The following is an 18372-nucleotide window of genomic DNA, read 5'->3' as shown; positions in this document are numbered from 1 at the left end:
GATGGGAGACCCCTGCCTTCAAAGTCATGAGCTCCTTCCATTTTAGAAATGCTGCAACGAATATGCGAGTGAAATTAAACATCGCTCGTTGCTCCTTAAAGCAAACGCAGTATCGCGTGTAACGGACACAAGGACTGAGGTTGAACTTGTGACCGCTTTGTTACGTACTCAATCTTATGATCGCGAGCCCGAATCACATTAACAACTCAGCACATAAAGCATGCGGACAAGACAGACAAGAGGTTCAGTTGGTGGTCAATGGTGGTTGTTGTTTAAACATTTCAACGGGCGGAGCGGCGTGATCTAATTCAGTGGTTGTCAAACCTTTTGTTTTTTAGTCGTGTATCTTTATCCGTGTATCTTTATCTGTATCCTCTAAGATCTTTCTTTTTCAGCTGAGTACACCCATTCACTGGCATTGGGAGAAAAAAAAAAAAAAAGAAAATTAACATGAATTACATGTGTGCATCCTATGTGGTTTTTTTTTTGTTTTTTTTTAACATAATAAGCGATATTTCTTAACACAATTTTTTTTTACCCCCATTTGAGAAACACCGATCTAAAAGACTTTGTCCATGGTATTTTTTTTGCCAGATGCGATGCTTCCAGCATCTCGGTAACAGCTGCCCTCCCGGGAGTTTCGCGCATTTAGAGTTCACGGAGAAAGGTGGACCAAACAAGAAGAAAAACATCCAGTGAGCGCAAGTTCCGTGGGTGAAAACACCTTGTTAATAACAGAGGTCACACGAGTATTGCGAGACTCCTTAAAGCTATCAGAGAGGCTACAAATTCTAAAAAAAAAACAAAAAAAAAAAACCAGGGGGCACCTCTGATCGCACGGCACATCAAACCTTGAAGCAGATGGGCTCTGGCAGAACTCCAGATTCCGATAGGAGATTGGAGGAAAAAAAACGTCACCCGGTCGGAATAAAAAGGATCACGGCGTGAATGCACGGGCGAACAATCTCCGGGAACAGCGTGAAGGTATTGAGTAGGAGTCGGCCGAAATCCTACAGGAATGTTTGCAGCACCTCGACGGATCCGTGACCAAGAATTCAGGTCGTCCAGTAGCCAGTGTCCGCAATGGCACCAAAACAGTATTCGAAGACAGGCTCGCACGTGCACATCGCCGCCATCGAGGCCGCTGGCGGTGTACTTCCAGCCTGGGTTAGTATTACATGTCACTTTGCGCGGCGGGGTTTCTCCATCACGCTGCACGGAAAGGGTAAAGAAAAAAAAATCATGGCTTCAGGATAAAGGTTTTTGTTCGGCTGCACCGGCATTTTCCTCATCGCCTTGTAGCACCTTTCTTGTGGGTTTTTTTTCTGCATCAGCCACTCCTTTAAGTGCAGGAGCTCCGCGGACCTTGTGTAAAACACGGTCGCTAACATCCTTGAGGTGCATACTTGGATGAAGTGGTAGCCTCCCGACCGCCACTGTACACGACAGGCTCTATGGGCCAAAACGCCGTCAACCCTCAGGGTTGACGAACAGTATGGGGTTGAGAGAGTGATGCTGAGAGTGTCCCCGTTACGCACGGTGCGTTTTTGTTTCGTACAGTAAGGAAATTTATTACAATCAAATACATCTAAAATAAAAACACAATGTTTTTGAGGGCTTCAACGCTTTATCAGAAGGATTTATTTTTTAATTATTATTATTTTTGCGAGAAAAAAAATTGTAAATATATATAGAATCAAATTTAAAAAAAAATATATATATATATAAATATTATAATTGTTATATATACTATATATTTTTTTTTTATAAACTAACACCATTTATCCTGCATTACATTTCATATTCTTTTCGCATGTGGAACAAATAAAGTGAGTTTGAATGAATCAGACGTCTTTCATCTGATTGGCTAATCATATTGACGAGCATACGGGCGTGGCACGGGAGAGGAAAGCGGCGGCGCGTCATGCAGAGGATCTCAAGCGGCGCGCTCCAGACGATGACGTCAGTGCAGGCGCGCGTGGCGGTTTCGGAGCACTGGAGGCCGGATATGGAGGCATCCGAATCTGCGTGGCAATTAGGTCCGGTAGATATCGATCGCGTAGGAACCGGTTTCGTAGTGAGACGGGGTTTTGGTACCCAACCCAACGGGATATTTAAAACATCCTGCAGAGGAGAGGCTATTCACAGACGAGAGAGAGAGAGAGACAGACAGACAGACAGACAGAGAGAGAGAGAGAGAGAGGCAATCAATGCACTGCATGCAGCTCCACAATAAAATAAGACTTTACCCATTTAAATGTTGACATTTTGATAGTAAAAAAAAAAAGAACCTTAGAAATACACAAAAAAAAAATTTTTTTAAGGCAGATGCTTAGGGCTGGCGGGGGTGAACTTAAGCCTGGCGATCTGCTGGGCTCGCAATCCACTGAGAGAAATCCTGACACTAATGGTCCGCCTGGCTTTGAAGTAACTCATGTACTGTAACTGACACAAGCTCAAAGGATTTTTCCAAATTCCTTGTTAATGGTGAAAATAAAGATAAAAGTCTTGGCTTCTTTCTTTTCTTTTTTTTTTTTTAATTTTTTTTACCATGAAACCATATTGTAGGCTTTTGGATCCAGCTGAGTTGAATCACCGGCAGCAACGTCATTTTAAACCAAAAGAGCTTGCTGGAAGATTGATTCTTACCCATATATTTACCGCCCAGAGAGCCTCCCATTGCTCCCCGAGACAGCAGATGGCATCTTCTACATGCTCCCACCGTGGCCATTAAATAATTAAGAGTCTCATCAAGACCTAGGCATTCTGTCTGATGTGGCACATGGCCAGCCCGCGCTGCTTGGCGGCACACAGTGGGAGGGGGGACGGAAGGAGGAGAGAAACTCAAAGGAAAGTGTTCCAAAGTAGGAATCATCCGCAACCAGCTCCTCCTCACCAATTCTGGTTAAACCGCCGAGCGGGGGCTGACATTTCAGTTCTATTCTCCCGAGCCTTAGTCTTTGACTCCGAAACCAGTGTTGCAGTCGAATCAAATATTTATTACGCTAAAGAGTCCCGAGGAGAAGATCTGACGCATTTAGCTGTATAACACCGCGACTCCTGCCAACCGCCCGTGGGCCCCGTGTTTCTCCACTCACGCGTCGCTCCATGTTTGTTTGTGTTTGGCGCTTAGTTAGACATGAATTATGAATTAACCTTAGAAGGCGGAGTCACTCAAAGGCGACACGGCCACCTGTGGGTGCAAATACAAGCGGATCCTTTCCCCCTCCCACGAACGCAAACAAGGTAAACAAATTGTCATCTCCCCGTGTCAAACAGCGGCGCGATGTAGCGCTCAACCAAATAGGCGTCGGTTTGCGACCCCGGAGCATCTGCTCCTCCCCGACGCCCTGACTCCCATGCCTTTCTGTCCGTCACCGGGATTGACGGCTCCGGTCGCCCTTCCCCATTCTTCACGCCGAACAGCCGGCGCCGCTTCCCTCGTAGCTTTTTCCCCGGCAGGAGTCGGGATTCTTCAACGCTCTGCTGTGGATCACGGAGTAGGGTGAGACTCGCCAGGTCCGGGGCAGCTCTGAACGGCGTCGCCGGGAGCACAGTGGAGCGCGGAGGCCCCCGCGGCCCCATCCGATGACGGCCTCGATGCTTTGCTGTTTTGTTCTGCTTTTGAAGAACAATGCCACAAGTTTTTCCTTTCTCTCCGTGTTGTTTTCCAAAAGGAACTTGCCATAAAAGATGACTCGAGTATAACGCTATTTTAAAAATTGCCTCCGAGACGAGCCGCGAAGGCATTAGGCCCCTCATGAATGATGGCGCCCGGTGACATCCGGTTGATAATGCGAAGTCATCGCCGTAACGGCCTCGCGCCTCGTCTCCGCGGCAATCTGCCGGCGGGCCAAACAAATCCCTGTTTATAAGTTTGAAATGAACAAAAGCGCCGTCATAATATTGTTGTTTACGCCGCCGTCGGAAGCGAACGATCGTTTTTTGATCGCCCCCTCTCTCTCTCTCTCTCTCTCTCTCTCTCTCTCTCTCTCTCTCTCTCTCTCTCTCTCTCTGTCTCCTGTTTCCTCCCCTCCGGTTTCCCGCCTTTCGCAGATAAAGCCCCGCACTTCTCCCGGCTCGGAGACGAAGAGGTCAACGCCGGACAGAACGCCACCTTCCAGTGCGTGGCCGCGGGCCGGGCGTCCGAGGCCGAGAAGTTCCTGCTGGAGGTCAGTGGTTGGGGAGTGGGATCGAAGGAGCACGACGGACGCTCCGTGAAGGGTTGAGTTCTTTACCATCCCCGGGCGCAAGCTATTTCCTCTCAAAAGGGGAAGGCAGCGGGTCAGGATTTCGTGGGTGGCGGTTACTTAGCGGACGCTTTTGTCCGATGCGGCTTTACGGTACAATTAGGCACACACACCGGTGAACGCAGACATCGGAGGGGTTGCTCAAGGGCGCATGCTACCGGGAGGAGCCAGGGATCGAACCGGCAACCCTCCGGCGACTAAACAACCCGCTCTACCTCCCGAGCTCGTCCCTAATGTAAATGTTGTCTTTTAGGGCGGCTTCGGAACTCCCTAGACTGTTCAAGCTCTTCTAATCGACGCCTTTACCTGCAAACCACCTCATGATCATTTCCCATGTGTTTCTTGTGGGTAAATATCTCATTAAAACGCCAGTAGTCATCCCCAAAATATGATCTAATAATCAATATTGAGATATCGCTCAAAAAATATCGCAGCCGGTGGGGAAAAAGCAAAAAGGCCATGAAGGCGTCTCAAATCTGATGGTTTCGCTGCTTTCCTCACTGCTTTTTACCTTCATTGAAATCAGGCGCTCTGTTATAGATATCTCCTTTTTAAGCGGTGAAGGTCAGACGGGCCACGGCGTCGGGCTCTGGTGGGAATAACAATCCATGGTGTGAAAAAGCCCTTCTGTTATTTGGACTCGTTGACGGGGATGAGGCTTTACTGGCCTGTGAAGGCTCGGATTTTTTTTTTAATTCCTCACTTCTCCCCCTCCAATTACTCCGGCGGCCACACATTCACAGCTCACGGCAGCTATTTTTTTTTTTTATTTATTTTATTTTTTTTTTTTTAACCACTTAACACTCTACAGTGTATGTTAATTATGGATGGACCATAGGGCCGGCCACCGTATTGTTCAAATCTGTGAGATGTGTAATTTACATAATGGAGGCCTGTCCCTTTCCGCCTCTCTAAACGCCGAAAATCTCGGCTTAAGAAATACCCAAGACCGCATTTTGGTCACAACAGGACGGTGAAGACAGATTTCTTCTGGATAATTGGCCGGCGAAGCCATACGGGCGCCCACTATATAATAAGGTCTCAAGGTGTCTCCAACCGTATACTTGCCTTTTGCGCTGCCCAAATCACTCCCCGCTCCTGTCCGTCTCTCCGCCTTCCCACGCTCCCCTCTCCTTCCCGTCCTCCCGAGCCGCTTGTTTCAGATCAGTCCGCCCCTCCCTCCCTCGCCGTTGTTTTTCTGTTACCCCGTTTTCCTGTTGTGCTGCTTTTTTTTTTTTTTTTTTTTCCCGGTGCAGCGTGTGTTGCCGCCCACCGCACCAGCTGCAGCCCCAATCTTGGCACGCAGACTCCACACCAGATTAACGGATCGTTTTGTCATTTCCTCACCAATTAGCTGCAGCCAGATTGTTTGCGTAACATCAAGTGCACTCTTTACTTATTTGATTCATCCTGATTTCCCTCCCGCTGTTCTCTCTCTCTCTCTCTCTCTCTCTGGAATGGCCACACAGCGGAGGAGAAAACAAAAAGAAAAAAAGAGACATTGTTAGATGAGACACGGGGAAAGGGGGGCGGGTGATTCATTGTTTGAGTTTGGTTTGTTTGGTCCTAAGATCCGTCTCTCTACTATAATCAGTGGCTTTCTGTGTTTGTTTTGCCAAACTTTGGCCCGTGGTTGGCGCGGTCCGAGGCTCCTGGACATACAACACAGGGATGCGCCGCGGCTTCCCAGCCAGAGCCCGAGGTGTCCGCGTGTTGTTGCAGTCTGTTTCGGCTCGGCAGAGAGGAAAAAAAATATAATATATATATATATATATATATATATTTTTTTTGTGCGATACACTTTCACACAGAGAACAGCCCGAAACACCAAACACTAAACACGAGACCGATGTCAGGTTCGAGGTCCGCCAGGCAGCCTGTTTAGTCTGGAGGCTTCTGCTGGCGTTTGAAACGGTGTGGAACAATGTGAGAAACGCCTCTAAGTGGCGCCGGCAAACACTGGCTGGGGTCTGACGCTCTCTCGCCCTCTCCCTCCCTCCCCCTCCCCCTCTGTGGGGGCGTGTCGGCTCAAAATCGACTGCTGTGTTGTGGCTGCGCCAAACACTTCAAACCTCTCTCCCTTTCCATATTTAATATACACCATATAGATAGATGGTGCCGTGTGTAATTTCCTTTTTTTAATTAAAGTGGTGGAGCTGTTTACTTAGCTCTCGAAAAAAAACCAATTATGTAAATAATCTTGCCATACATCCCTGAAAACAATGAATTGTCCTCATGGGAGAAACATAAAATGACGAGTTCCTTATTTCATCAATAGTAAAAGGGTTTTTTTCATTTGAAAACGGCCAGCTGTTGGCCATCGCCCGGCGCTGCTCACTTGCATAACGTTGAAATCTGCTGGACTTTATTTGTAGCAGTGAACCCGGCGCCACCCGTCGCTCCGCCCCCCCCTGCAGCTGGACCGAGCCGAGCCCCCTCCCAAATGCATTTGCAGCCCGTCGCTCTGCGACGCGCGTATGCCCGCGGTGTGACCCCGCGTGACCCGCATCGGAAACCCCATCCCGAATCCCAATTCTATGGGCTTAATAGAGCGGAGGAGTGGGCGGAGGAGTGGGCGGAGTCGTGGCGGGCGGAAAGGTGTGCTGGTTAACGGGGGGAACAAAGGTACCAGACTGATATGGGAAATCATATTATCTATGGGAAAATGTTCTGTTTCCGGAAACCTCGCCGCCCAACAAGACTCCGCCTTCGTCTCCACTCTCTCGGAAATGTGTATTTTTTATATAATTCAACTTGCTTATCGTTGATGGCCTGCCTTAATCTCCCAGTTAGGGGCATCAGCGATGTCATTTGCCCCCATCATCACGAGTATCCTTTTAACAAGATTCCATTTGTTTGTATGGAAGCATGACTGATTGTCATTTTCCGTAATTAATTCGGAGAGATGGTCGTGCCATCCTAATTCGATTGCACCCATTTGGGACTGTCACCCTTTTTTTAATCAGCTCCACTCTCACAATAAACGCTGAGCTAGATAACGTTCATTTTGACGAACTGTGTTGAACGAATCCAAGCCTCCTCCGTACCTGTCAACGTTGGGATTTGAGAATAAGGGAAATTTCCCGTCCCAGCGTCTCCCCTACTGCTCTCCTAGTGGCACACACCGTCGACAGGGGAGGTAAGACAGTCAATATATCTACAATAAAAACACACTTCTATTGTTGTTGTTTTTTGGATAAACGGGGAGCGGGGGTGCACAGCGCATCGTGCAGCAGTCGGCGGAGCAGCGATCGGCGGCAACTTTTTTTCAAAGGGTTAAAAATACGGGATATTTACAGGAAAATAAAAAAATCAGGAGGACAGCTATGGATTCCTCTGGGGAATAGCCTGGTGCTGGTGTGCAGCTCGGGGACCATGATGTGTGTGTGTGCGTGTGTGTGTGCGTGCGTGTGTCTCTGTGTGTTTTTCTGACTCCTTTGTGCGTTCTCCAGAGGAAAATCGGGGACGTGGCGTCCACGGCGTCGGTCAAGCACCTGAGTCACCGGCGCTTCGTGGCCTCCTTCCAGCTGGACGCAGTTCAGCAGGCGGACCACGACCTGTACCGCTGCGTCACCCAGTCGCCCAGAGGCTCTGGCGTCTCCAACTTTGCTGAGCTCATCGTCAGAGGTAGCGTCTCTCTCTCTCTTTCTCTCTCTCTCTCGCTCTCTCTCTCTCTCTCTCTCTGTTAATTTCTCACCCAGCCGCGGCATAATATTCTCCTTTAACAATTTACAAAAAAAGCTTAAAACGCCCCGGAGAGCGGCGCCGCGGCTCCAATGCGTTTTTCTCCCGGTCTGTATTTGAGGCAGGCTTTTATCTGTTTGTGCAGACCACGCCCCAGGAATTTATTGGGGGCCTGGTTTTTATTTGACTGCCAGTTTATATTTGAGGAAATACGATAATCCACTTATACCTTCTTGCAATTATTCTTTTGCCGCTTTAACATATGGATTAACTTGAGTCTTATCTAAAAGGGATACTCTAGTCTAGTTAGTCAGGGGAAGGAGACAGGAGCTAGACTCGCTGAACCTCTCCATTGAGCTAACACAGTTAGCATGTAGCCCCGTTGCCACCTCTGTACTGGACACACAGGGGTGACATTGGTAATGACCTTCTCGTCTGTATACAGGTAAGATAGACAAAAAGCAAATCCCTCCCCCCAAAATGAAGGATCCCTTTAAAATGAACTAATACATTTCTACATAATATTCTCTCAGCGTTTAATGGGTAAATTGCAATGTATCCAGAATTCAGAATCAGAATCTGTTTACCACCAAGTACATTTAAAATATAACTTATACTGGAATTTGTCGTGGTGAGGATTGGTGCCTAACAGTCTTGAAAAAAAACAAAAATAGCCACATTTTTCAAAAATCAAGAACATAAATAGCAAAACCTATAAAATATACATTATAAAATATTTAAAAATACAACGGTGATCCTATGCACAGGAAAAATGATAGGTATCGGTATATAGGGTGTAAAAAAAAAAAATAGTCGGTTCATTTGCAGCTCCATTCCCCCTTCACCTGTGACACATTTCCAGTCACAGGACACCCTTGAATGATGCCGGTCGTGGGATCGGGGCTGACCTGGGGCTCCAGGAACCGCTCCCCAAAGTGCTGCGCTCGCCTTGGCCTCCTTTGTCCGTCCCTCATATGACGGTGACCTTGGTCCCATTAATCGCTCCAACCCCTCCGCCCGACAACCACTCTCCCAGCCCTGTGGTGACACGGCTCAGTGGGATGATTTGGAGGCACACTCAGGCCCCAAACCCCCCACCCCCGAGAGGTTAGGGGAAGACAGAAAAAAAAAAATCAGGACATTGAAGAATCCCATTCTCCCCCTCTCCTCTCAGCCCCTCCTACCATTACTTCTTCAAAAGGTTTTGTTTTTTTTGTTGATTTTTTTTAAGGGGGATGAGACAGAAAGAGAGAGAGAGAGAGAGAGAGAGAGAGAGAGAGAGAGAGAGAGAAAGAGACGGAGCCTCGGAGTTTGTGTGAAGGCTCCATATTAATCCTCGCGGTAGATGCAGAGGCATGGATTAGGTCGGCGTGGTGATACTTTGGGCGTATGACGGAGCGCTTGTCGCGGTGCTGCTAAAGCCGCTCTCAGGCAGGCAGCTGTCAGTGAAGCCCGGCCGCGGCGAAAGCCCTGATCGAAGGCCATGAAATCCCACATAACGTTCTCAGAGTCACGCGCTGGCTAGGGGGCCCCGGCGCTGCGGAAGTAGTATTATTATTGTATTCATGTCTCTCGTTGTTTTTCTGACTCCCCCCCGCCACCCCACCAAAAAATAAAAAATAAAAAATCAGGCCAAGGATTTTATTTTTAGCTCAGCCGATTGGGCTCCTAAAGTAGATGCAGAGGCAGTTTAACTTGTCTACTACGACTCAACCCACTGCCAGTCTGCCGTCTATTTCCATAACATTTCCGCTGGAACTACCATGGAGCCCACAGCGAGGCCTTCATATCGCCGCCCCCAAAAAAGAGGCGCCTAATCACCCTTTTTATTTGCCGGATTCACTCATTTTCAGATGACGTGCGTTAAGGAATCATGCTGGAGTGGCGGCCTTATTCCTCAGACGGAGGATGGTGGTCGCTGTATGTGGGGATGGTGGCTCAGGCGGTAGAGCTGGTGGTCTAGTGATCTAAAGGTTGCTGGTTCGATCCCAGGCTCCTCCTGCTAGCATGCTGTAGTGTCCTTGAGCAAGACAATTAACCCCTAATTGCTCCTGATGGCTGCGTCCGTCGGTGTTTGAACAATTGTAAGTCGCTTTGGATAAAAGCGTCTGCTAAATGACTAAATGTAAATGTAAATGTAACAAATAACACATTTTGAGTATTTTTCTTGCTCTACAGCTGTCTTATGCTTCGTACTGGTTCTGTGATACTGCATTAGATAGATAGGTAACGATAATAAAGCGATAAGAATACAAATAGAAAAATAGATATATTATAATATTAAACCGAATAGCGTACAAGAAACTCAAATTCGGAATTTCTTCATAAAAACAAGCGCAAACATGAGGGCGGAGCGGCCCATCGTATCCACCCGTGCTACGGCTCCTGACAGTATATTTGGGTTATTTACTGTGGGATTCGCTCCACTGGCGACTTGCCGGTTGTTTAAATCTGTATCTCTTGCGTGGGGGCAGGGATTTGCAGCCCACAGGAAGAGGAACAGAGGTGAGGTGCTGCTAACGTGGAAAGCCCTCGCAGAGCAAAGCTATAACAGACAGAGGCGCCTCTGAAGGAATGAGGGATTAGTCACGGCCACAGATCTAACTCTGATCTTTCTCTCACTCTTTGTCCTCATTTTCTTCCGCATTCCCTTCTTTCCCCCACACAGTTGCCTGTGTAATTGCTTAGTGGCTCGGATCTGCCAGTGAGTGACATTTAACCGGTGGGCTCTGAAATTAATCCTCGCTTTGGCAATCTTCACTTCACGGTGGTGCAGGGCGCTCCTCTTTCATCATCGCAACTTCATAATATCTGGAGGAAAAGAAAAAGAACAAGAGGCATGGAGTTGGCGACGGAGAATCAAAGATCCAGCGTTTAATTTATTGGTTTTGAAAAGATGGAATTCCGCCTGCTCTCCGCACAGCTGGTCTTTCACTTGCTCCTTTCCTGACATTCCGGGGAGTTATTTTGTCTTAATAGGTGCGGTCGGGCTGCTGTTTGAGTGATTTGACCTTTGACTTTTCCGCGTTGGGCTCTCTCAGCGGACAAATAAAGTTCTCTGTGTGCTCTGACGCAGTTTAAAAACACACCCCTCCTCGTCTCCCCCTCGCAGCTCCACCGTCGCCCATCGCTCCGCCCCAGCTGCTACGGGCCGGCTCCACCTACCTGAGCATCCAGCTCAACGCCAACTCCATCCTGGGGGACGGACCCATCATCCGGAAGGAGATCGAGTACCGCGCCAGCCAGTCGCCGTGGTCTGAGGTGCACGGCGTCAACATGGTCACCTACAAGCTGTGGCACCTGGATCCAGACACCGAGTACCACATCAGCGTCCTGCTGACACGGCCCGGCGAGGGGGGGACCGGACCGCCGGGACCCCCGCTGGTCAGCAGAACAAAGTGTGCAGGTGAGGATCCACACCGAGTGGCAAAGCAGAAGGAGGCACGTTACATTTTGGAGAATGTGGTGCGTAGTACTGCGGCTCACCGCTACGATTATCATGGAGCAACGTTTCTTTTTAAAGTGGATGGACCTGAGTGCAAAGTTTCATATTGTTTGGACCAACTATTTAGAGCTACTAGCAAATTGCCTAATTTGCAAGGTTGGATATCAGTATTGACAAGCTGGACCCTGATCAAAATGCTGCGCTTCCGACCTTCCGACCCTTCTGGGTCGGAATGTAGTTTGGTGTTGGGGGTGCTCAAGTGTTAGTAATTAGAAATAAGGAATGAGGTTAATAAAAGGAATTGCAATTAGGAAGAAGAGGCAACGATTTAGCAAAATCAAAGTTTTGCCTAAGGCTATTACAACTACCTATGACAACATGTTGCAACATCTGCCATCTCCGCGCAGCATTTAACTACAGGAGGGTCCGTTGACTGTTTTGTAAAAGTTACAGTTGTTAGTATTGTAGTTATTGTATCATAGTTATAGTAAGTCATAGTTATAGTTTAGTATGTTATATTTAGTTAAGTATTTAAGTTATAGATATTGTATAATAGTTATTTTTAAGAGATACCACTTACTATTACTAACTATTATGAGACGTAAGTATGTACACAGCAAAATATCTCTCAAAGTAGCTCTAATATGGCAACAAGGAGCCTTATTACCGTGGTAATAATAAGAAAGGACAAGGGCATCGATGAGAGAATCAGATCAATAAGAAGAAAAGCAAAACGGCTTTGGAAACGGTAAAATTGTTTTCCAAAACCAGGAGTCTTCAATACGATGAAACTCTGGACCCGCGGAGTCTTTGGACATGGTGTGACTGTGTCTCCGCTGTGATAATCTGCAGAAATGTTAACCCGGTGGAACTGAGAGAAGTGCCGGCTGCGGCCGTCTCCACCTGCACTTATCTCTCTCTCTCTCTCTCTCTCTCTCTCTCTCTCTCTCTCTCTCTCTTTGTCTTTTTCTCTCTCTCTCTTTCTCTCTCTCTCTCTGTCTCTCTCTCTTGACTATGGTTCTCTGCATTGTGCAGCTTAAAGAAAGACAGAACGGCAGTGTTTGCTGCCAGCCATGGCAATATTGGTTTGATGCTTTATTCCATAGCTAACAGCTCCCTGCCATAGCAGTATGTACTGTAGCAACTGAAAATACAAAGAAAACTACACATCTAATGCTATAGCAGTTTGATATTCACAATAAACCTCCACTTAAATACCCAATAAGTATACACAGCATGTACAAGACATTGTGCCGTGCCGACCTGTGCCGAGACACCCCAACAACAATTACACACTGCTCTTGTCTAGTTCAATACCTCGTTCAAAGACACAGCGAGACGTTCACTTCAACCAATAAAGCTGTGTGGGATGTGCAGCGCTTCCATTGCTTTCTGCTTACCAGTGGTACTTATTCTCATCGCTCTTCTTCTGGTGCTTGTTTGGAAAAACTAAAAACAAAAAAAAAAGCATGCTTATTCCTATTTATATTTTTTTATTTAATTTAATTAAATTTAATGTATATTTTTCTTTTATTTATTAAAATAAATGGTATTATTATTTTTTTTTTTAATCTTACTTCTGATCCCTTTCTTGCACCGTTTTTGTTGCTGCTGTGAATCTTATCTTATTTTACCTTATTTTAAGGTAAAATAAGATAATACAAGAGGCTGAACACACTGAACACACTGTACATTGAAACAAGCGAGTAACTTTTCCCGACTTTTCTTTCGCCCGCCGACACATCTTTCTGTTCTGTCTCTGTAGTTTCTGACTGTATGTGTTTCCCTGGCGGCTCCGATCCAGATCGCGTTGTAGACACAGAACACCCAGGGAGATGAGAGGGATATCAAGACCCCAAATCCCTGCTCGCATATACAGCACAACGTACACCCGCACACACACACAAACGTACGCGCACGCACAGATGCGCGGCCGACATACAGTATGTACACACGCTCACACACACACATGCATGCACACACACACACACACACACACACACACACACACTGACACACACTGACACACACACACACACACACACACACACACACACACACACACACTGACACACACACACACACACACACACACACACACACACACACACACACACACACACACACACACACACACACACACTCGCATTAGGACGGGCGGCACACACAACACGCAGAAATTCACTGCTATGTCCCAGAGGTAGGTTGTGTTTCTGCCGCCTCCATGGTCATCACTCTGTCGTCTGCCCAGCGGTGTCTTTCTGCCACGCTCCATCCCTCACACATCTCCCCCTGCTGCACCACCAGAGCCTCCACCCTGCCTCCGACACCCACTTATTACGCAGCTCTCCTCCCCCGACGGCCATAGTCCAAGCCTCATTCATCAGCGCACACACACGCGCACACACACCCACACACACACACACACACACACACACACACACACACACACGCACACACACGCACACACACACGCACTCATGCAGAGATTTCACATAAATGAGGGGAGTGAATGTTTGAAAGGTGAAACCAAAATAATTCACTGTGCGGCAAAGTTATTTTGTGTATCAGCATTTTCTTTTAATATCACTAAACTAAACGTAGCTTTTTAATGATGCATTTACATTTCATCTGATTCGACGTTAAATTAAATTATGCCGCCGTGTTTGCTCAGCTGCGAACCAGAGCTTTCGCACAGAAGTCCAATACAGATAAAGCACAAGTGATAAAGTTTGCCAGTCTTTGTGTTTGCATTTAATTTTTTTTTCTGCGGCCTTTCCGAAGCTGCGAGTGACTGATAACTGTATTAAATGTTGTTGTTGTATTTGAACTGCATCTGGCAAACTCCAGACGAGCCTTTTTTTTTTTTACCGTCCTTCCTTTTTAGTTAACTCATTGTAAATATTGTCTTGTTTGCGCTCAATCGGTGTTCTGGTTCACATCTGGGAAAGTCACACTTTTCATGAAGCATTTATAATTCCGGGATCCTTCTTCCGGCGAGTGTCACCTTCTTCAACCTCCAGGAGGATCTAATCAGCTCCCTGGGCTCTCCTGATCCAGCCCAAAGACCATCTGGTCCGCCGCCGCCCTCCCGACCCCGCCGAGTGCTCCTCCTCCCCGCGTGCTGTGGACCTGATTAGGTTAAAGCGTGGAAATGTAGATGCTCCGGTTTTTCTGCGGCCATCTCAGCAAGGTGGTAATTAGCCCGGCGAACAGAAGGGGTTTTTGGAGCTTCCCGGTGTTTTTTTCAGGGAGGGAAGCAGATTACCCCTCCAGAAGCCGAGCCGTGCCACCGTGACGGTCCGGCCGAATGTTTCCGGCCCACCCCATTAGTTGACACGGCTGGCCGGGCCGTACACACAGCTCCTCCGGGTCCGGACCGTCCACGCGTGGCCACTGTAAAACTAATGGCCCTGAATTTGAACATGGTCTCTGCCCGCCGCCGATGGCCGGCCAGGTGTGCTTGATGAGCCGGTGCTGTGATTAGCAGCACGGCACATTACCGCAGCTTGGTGCCCCTCCAGCAAATCACACAGTAGCCAGCATTTGTAGTGCAGGTGGTCCCACAACTCCATTAATGGGCTTCCACCTGCTGCTGGGTTAAGGAGCATTCCTGAAGCCCCTGACAATTGTACTCTCCTCTCCGCAAAACAAGAACCTGGCCCGAACTTGACTAAAATTAGCAGCATCGGGAAACAGAAGTGCATCTCCACGTCGCCAGGCTCGTTTATCATGCCCGGAGCCTTTATTCCCTCATCTAAGTGTGTGCGTGTCTGTGTAATATGCATCTATCATTTGTTTCTGGGCTTTTGCGCAGGTCAATGAATTCATCTCCATGCAGAGGTGTTTTCCCTTTATCAAAGAAAACGTCAGGTTGAATGCAGAGACTCGTTGGCGGTTCCTCTCTGTGCCGATGCCGCCCCATGCATCAGCGTCAGCCAAGCTAATAAACCAGAAAGTGTCGCATTTGCACTAACTTCCTCCACCCCCCCGCCCCCCGGCCCCAGGATCAGCGTGCCTCTCTGGGCTTTCCGCCACGATGGGACGGCTGCAGTTCCACACCGCAGGGTGCCAGAGATCGGGCACCCGTGGTATTCAGACATATCGGGAGGCGGAGGAGGGGCCTGGGCAGCACAAATGTCCACTTTGAGAAGACCCACAATGGTCACACTGTGACCTCGGCAGCGTTGCCTTCATTAACTCTGCTGCTAAATGCCCCTTTTTATTTAGCCCTCGGACCGCGCAGACTATCAATTGCACCGTTAAGACAATGCTCAACCACACTGAACAATACTCCGAGGCGCTTCCTGCCCGGTCCGCCCTGCCTCTATCACTACTATTACCCCGTCCCGCTTATTCGTCCGCTGTCCCATTAGTCCGGCTGAGACGCAGATCAATGCGGTGGTCACATTTCCATCCCCGAATGAAATGCCAGACGACATATTAGAAGAGTCGGGAGATGATTAGATAAGGACTCCTTGGCGGAGTGAGTGTGTTGTGAAACTCAAGAGGGTTCTGAGTGCACAGGCAGGAAACGACAAAGTTTTAGAGGAACGCGTGCGCGCACTGATGTGTGTTTGTCAGTAAAATCGAGAGATAAGGAAAGAGGGACCCGTGGAGGTGGGGAGGAGTCGAGTGAGAAAGAGAAGAGGGATGGGAATGTTTGATAAACCGACTGCGTGTGTGTGTGTGTGTGTGTGTGTGTGTGTGTGTGTGTGTGTGTGTGCGGGCGCGTGTGCGTACGGATGCCCTGCGAATCCCGACGTGTGCTCGCACGGATTAGTCCTTGCGCACCGGCAGCAGAGCTGCTTTTCAAATCTGTATTATTTGATTTTCTCCCCTTTGCCGCCGTTCTCCGCCCTCATCCTCATTGATGCATTAGCAGCCTTGTTTTAGTTCCCTGCGCCGGTCTGCAGTGCAGCGAGAATCCCTTTAAGTGGGAGAGTCGCAGTGAGAAAATGGACACCTTGGCGAGTAACCTCAGACTCCGCCGATCGCTCTCCTTCCACTTCCTGTCCGCCACCATGACTCACCCCGTCCTGTTAAAAGCAGGGGGAAAAATAAAAGAAAAAGCAGCCTAATACCTGTCGAATATCGCCGTGGCGTAGGCGAGGGTTAATAATGGCCGTTGACGGGGACGCCCCTGACATACCGTCACTCCGGCCTTCTCTCGAAAAACACTGGCCGGCCTGTGCTTCGGCGGACAGAGGGGCTCTGTGTCTCTATCGCCGAGGATGCGAAAGGACCGAGACAGGGCCACGTTTCTTTTTTGGGGTTTGAATCAGAGGAGAGGGACGGGGGGGGGGGGGGGGGGGGTTAACCCGGCAGTGACCGGAAGTAACTTGGCGCCGACTAAAAATACGCGACCGTCAATCTGCATGACCCGACAATAAAACTCACCGGCGGGTTTTAAACGCCCTTGTCGTGGGTTGGGGTCGTGGGCGTGCGTACTGGTTCAGGCCCTCGGGGGCCGAAAGACCAGAACCGCCGGACAGTAAATCAGTAAAGTTGCTTGTTGGCATGGAGGCGGGGACTAGTGGGACCGTGACAGCGGCCCCACCGCCTGACCCATTAATTCGCTTAATTGGCGTCTGTTCCTGCGCTGCCGCGGGGCGGGCGGGGGCGTCGTGCTGACTCGGAACCCTCGACCTCGCCGTCCTAGCGGGACAACACGGCCGCATGTAGCCGGGGGGTGGACGCCTGCCAGAGCCTTCCCCGGCCTGCACTCATTTGTTCTGATAGGGCGGTCCGTCGTCGAAATAGGCCTTTTCTTTTTTTTCACCGCTTGGAGTTGATCTGAAATGTACCTGTATCTACCCTCTAGTTGGTGTTTAGGATTATCCCTTATCGAATATCGACTATACCGGTTTTTTTTTTTTTTGTTATTTCTGTGTTTCAATGGGGGTTTTTTGGTAATCTTTAGGTTTGTAAGGTTTGTATTTATGGTTCATCATTATATTTATTGTACAGTGGTAACCTCGACTTATCTAGTTAACGTTGACTGTATACTGCCATTTTCTTTATAAATGTTTATTCTATTGCTTTATCATGAGTGTCACACTATTCGGATCACACTGCAATTTCCTTATGTTGATGAATAAACTATCTATCTATGCATCCATCCATCCATCCATCAATCTATCCATCATCCATGTTACTGATCTTTCTTTCTTTCTTTCCTCCTGCAGAGCCCATGCGGGCGCTGCGGGGCCTCACGGCCACAGATGTCCAGCCCCGGCAGCTGTCTCTGCAGTGGGAGGGTCTGGCGTTCAACCTGACGCGCTGCCACACCTACTCTGTGTCGCTGTGCTACCGCTACGCCACGGCGGGCGGCGGCGGCGGCCACAACACCACGGTGCGCGAGTGCCTGGCGGTGGAGCACAACGCCTCGCGCTTCACGCTACGCGACTTGCCGCCCTACCACACCGTCCACGTGCGGCTGGCGCTGGCCAACCCCGAGGGCAAGAAGGAGGGCAGGGAGGTGACCTTCCAGACGGAGGAGGACAGTGAGTCCCGGGCTGAAAGGGGCGTGGAACCACCGTCTGTCATGGCGTGTTTAGCATCCCATGGCCCGAGAAGCTATCCGGGTCATTTAGTTGGCTGACTTAAAAAAGAAGGAGGAACACATATTTTTGGATGCAAATGTTTAATGCAAGCGAACAGGAGTCACAGGGTCATTAGTCCAGATGGTGTTCTGTTAAATCAAATGTCTCCTAACATGGATGACACATGATATGTTTATTTGGGCATGTACATTTTTATATATAAAGTTATGTTGTACAGGCAATTAGGGAAAAAAAAAAGCAAATATACTAAAATAGACAAATAAAAACCCAAAACACACAAAATGAAACAAATATATAAAAATATACAGAATACACAAAATGTAATTCTATGCATAGGATAGATTAAAATGAATGGCTCTGACAGGGGCTGAGTAGCAGTATGGTGAGAAGTACTGTATGTGTCTCGGTATTAATATAACCATTGGTA

General features: G+C 48.4%; 1 protein-coding gene across 2 annotated transcripts in view; it reads left to right on the top strand.

Annotated features, from left to right (window-relative positions):
* Positions 1–18372, top strand: part of ptprub (protein tyrosine phosphatase receptor type Ub) — a gene marked incomplete at its 5' end in the record, with an annotated part of 145161 nt that overhangs the window by 77088 nt on the left and 49701 nt on the right. For both annotated transcript variants that reach the window (XM_080004954.1, XM_080004955.1), the window contains 4 exons: positions 4057–4172; positions 7703–7877; positions 11047–11340; positions 17568–17885. In XM_080004954.1, the coding sequence (XP_079861080.1) occupies positions 4057–4172; positions 7703–7877; positions 11047–11340; positions 17568–17885 (903 nt within the window). The remainder of the gene's footprint in view (positions 1–4056; positions 4173–7702; positions 7878–11046; positions 11341–17567; positions 17886–18372) is intronic.

This window comes from Zeus faber (assembly GCF_960531495.2).
Source record: "Zeus faber genome assembly, chromosome: 8".
Taxonomy (NCBI): domain Eukaryota; kingdom Metazoa; phylum Chordata; class Actinopteri; order Zeiformes; family Zeidae; genus Zeus; species Zeus faber.
The sequence above is the reverse complement of the archived record's forward strand: the minus strand, read 5'-3'. Positions and strand labels throughout refer to the sequence as shown.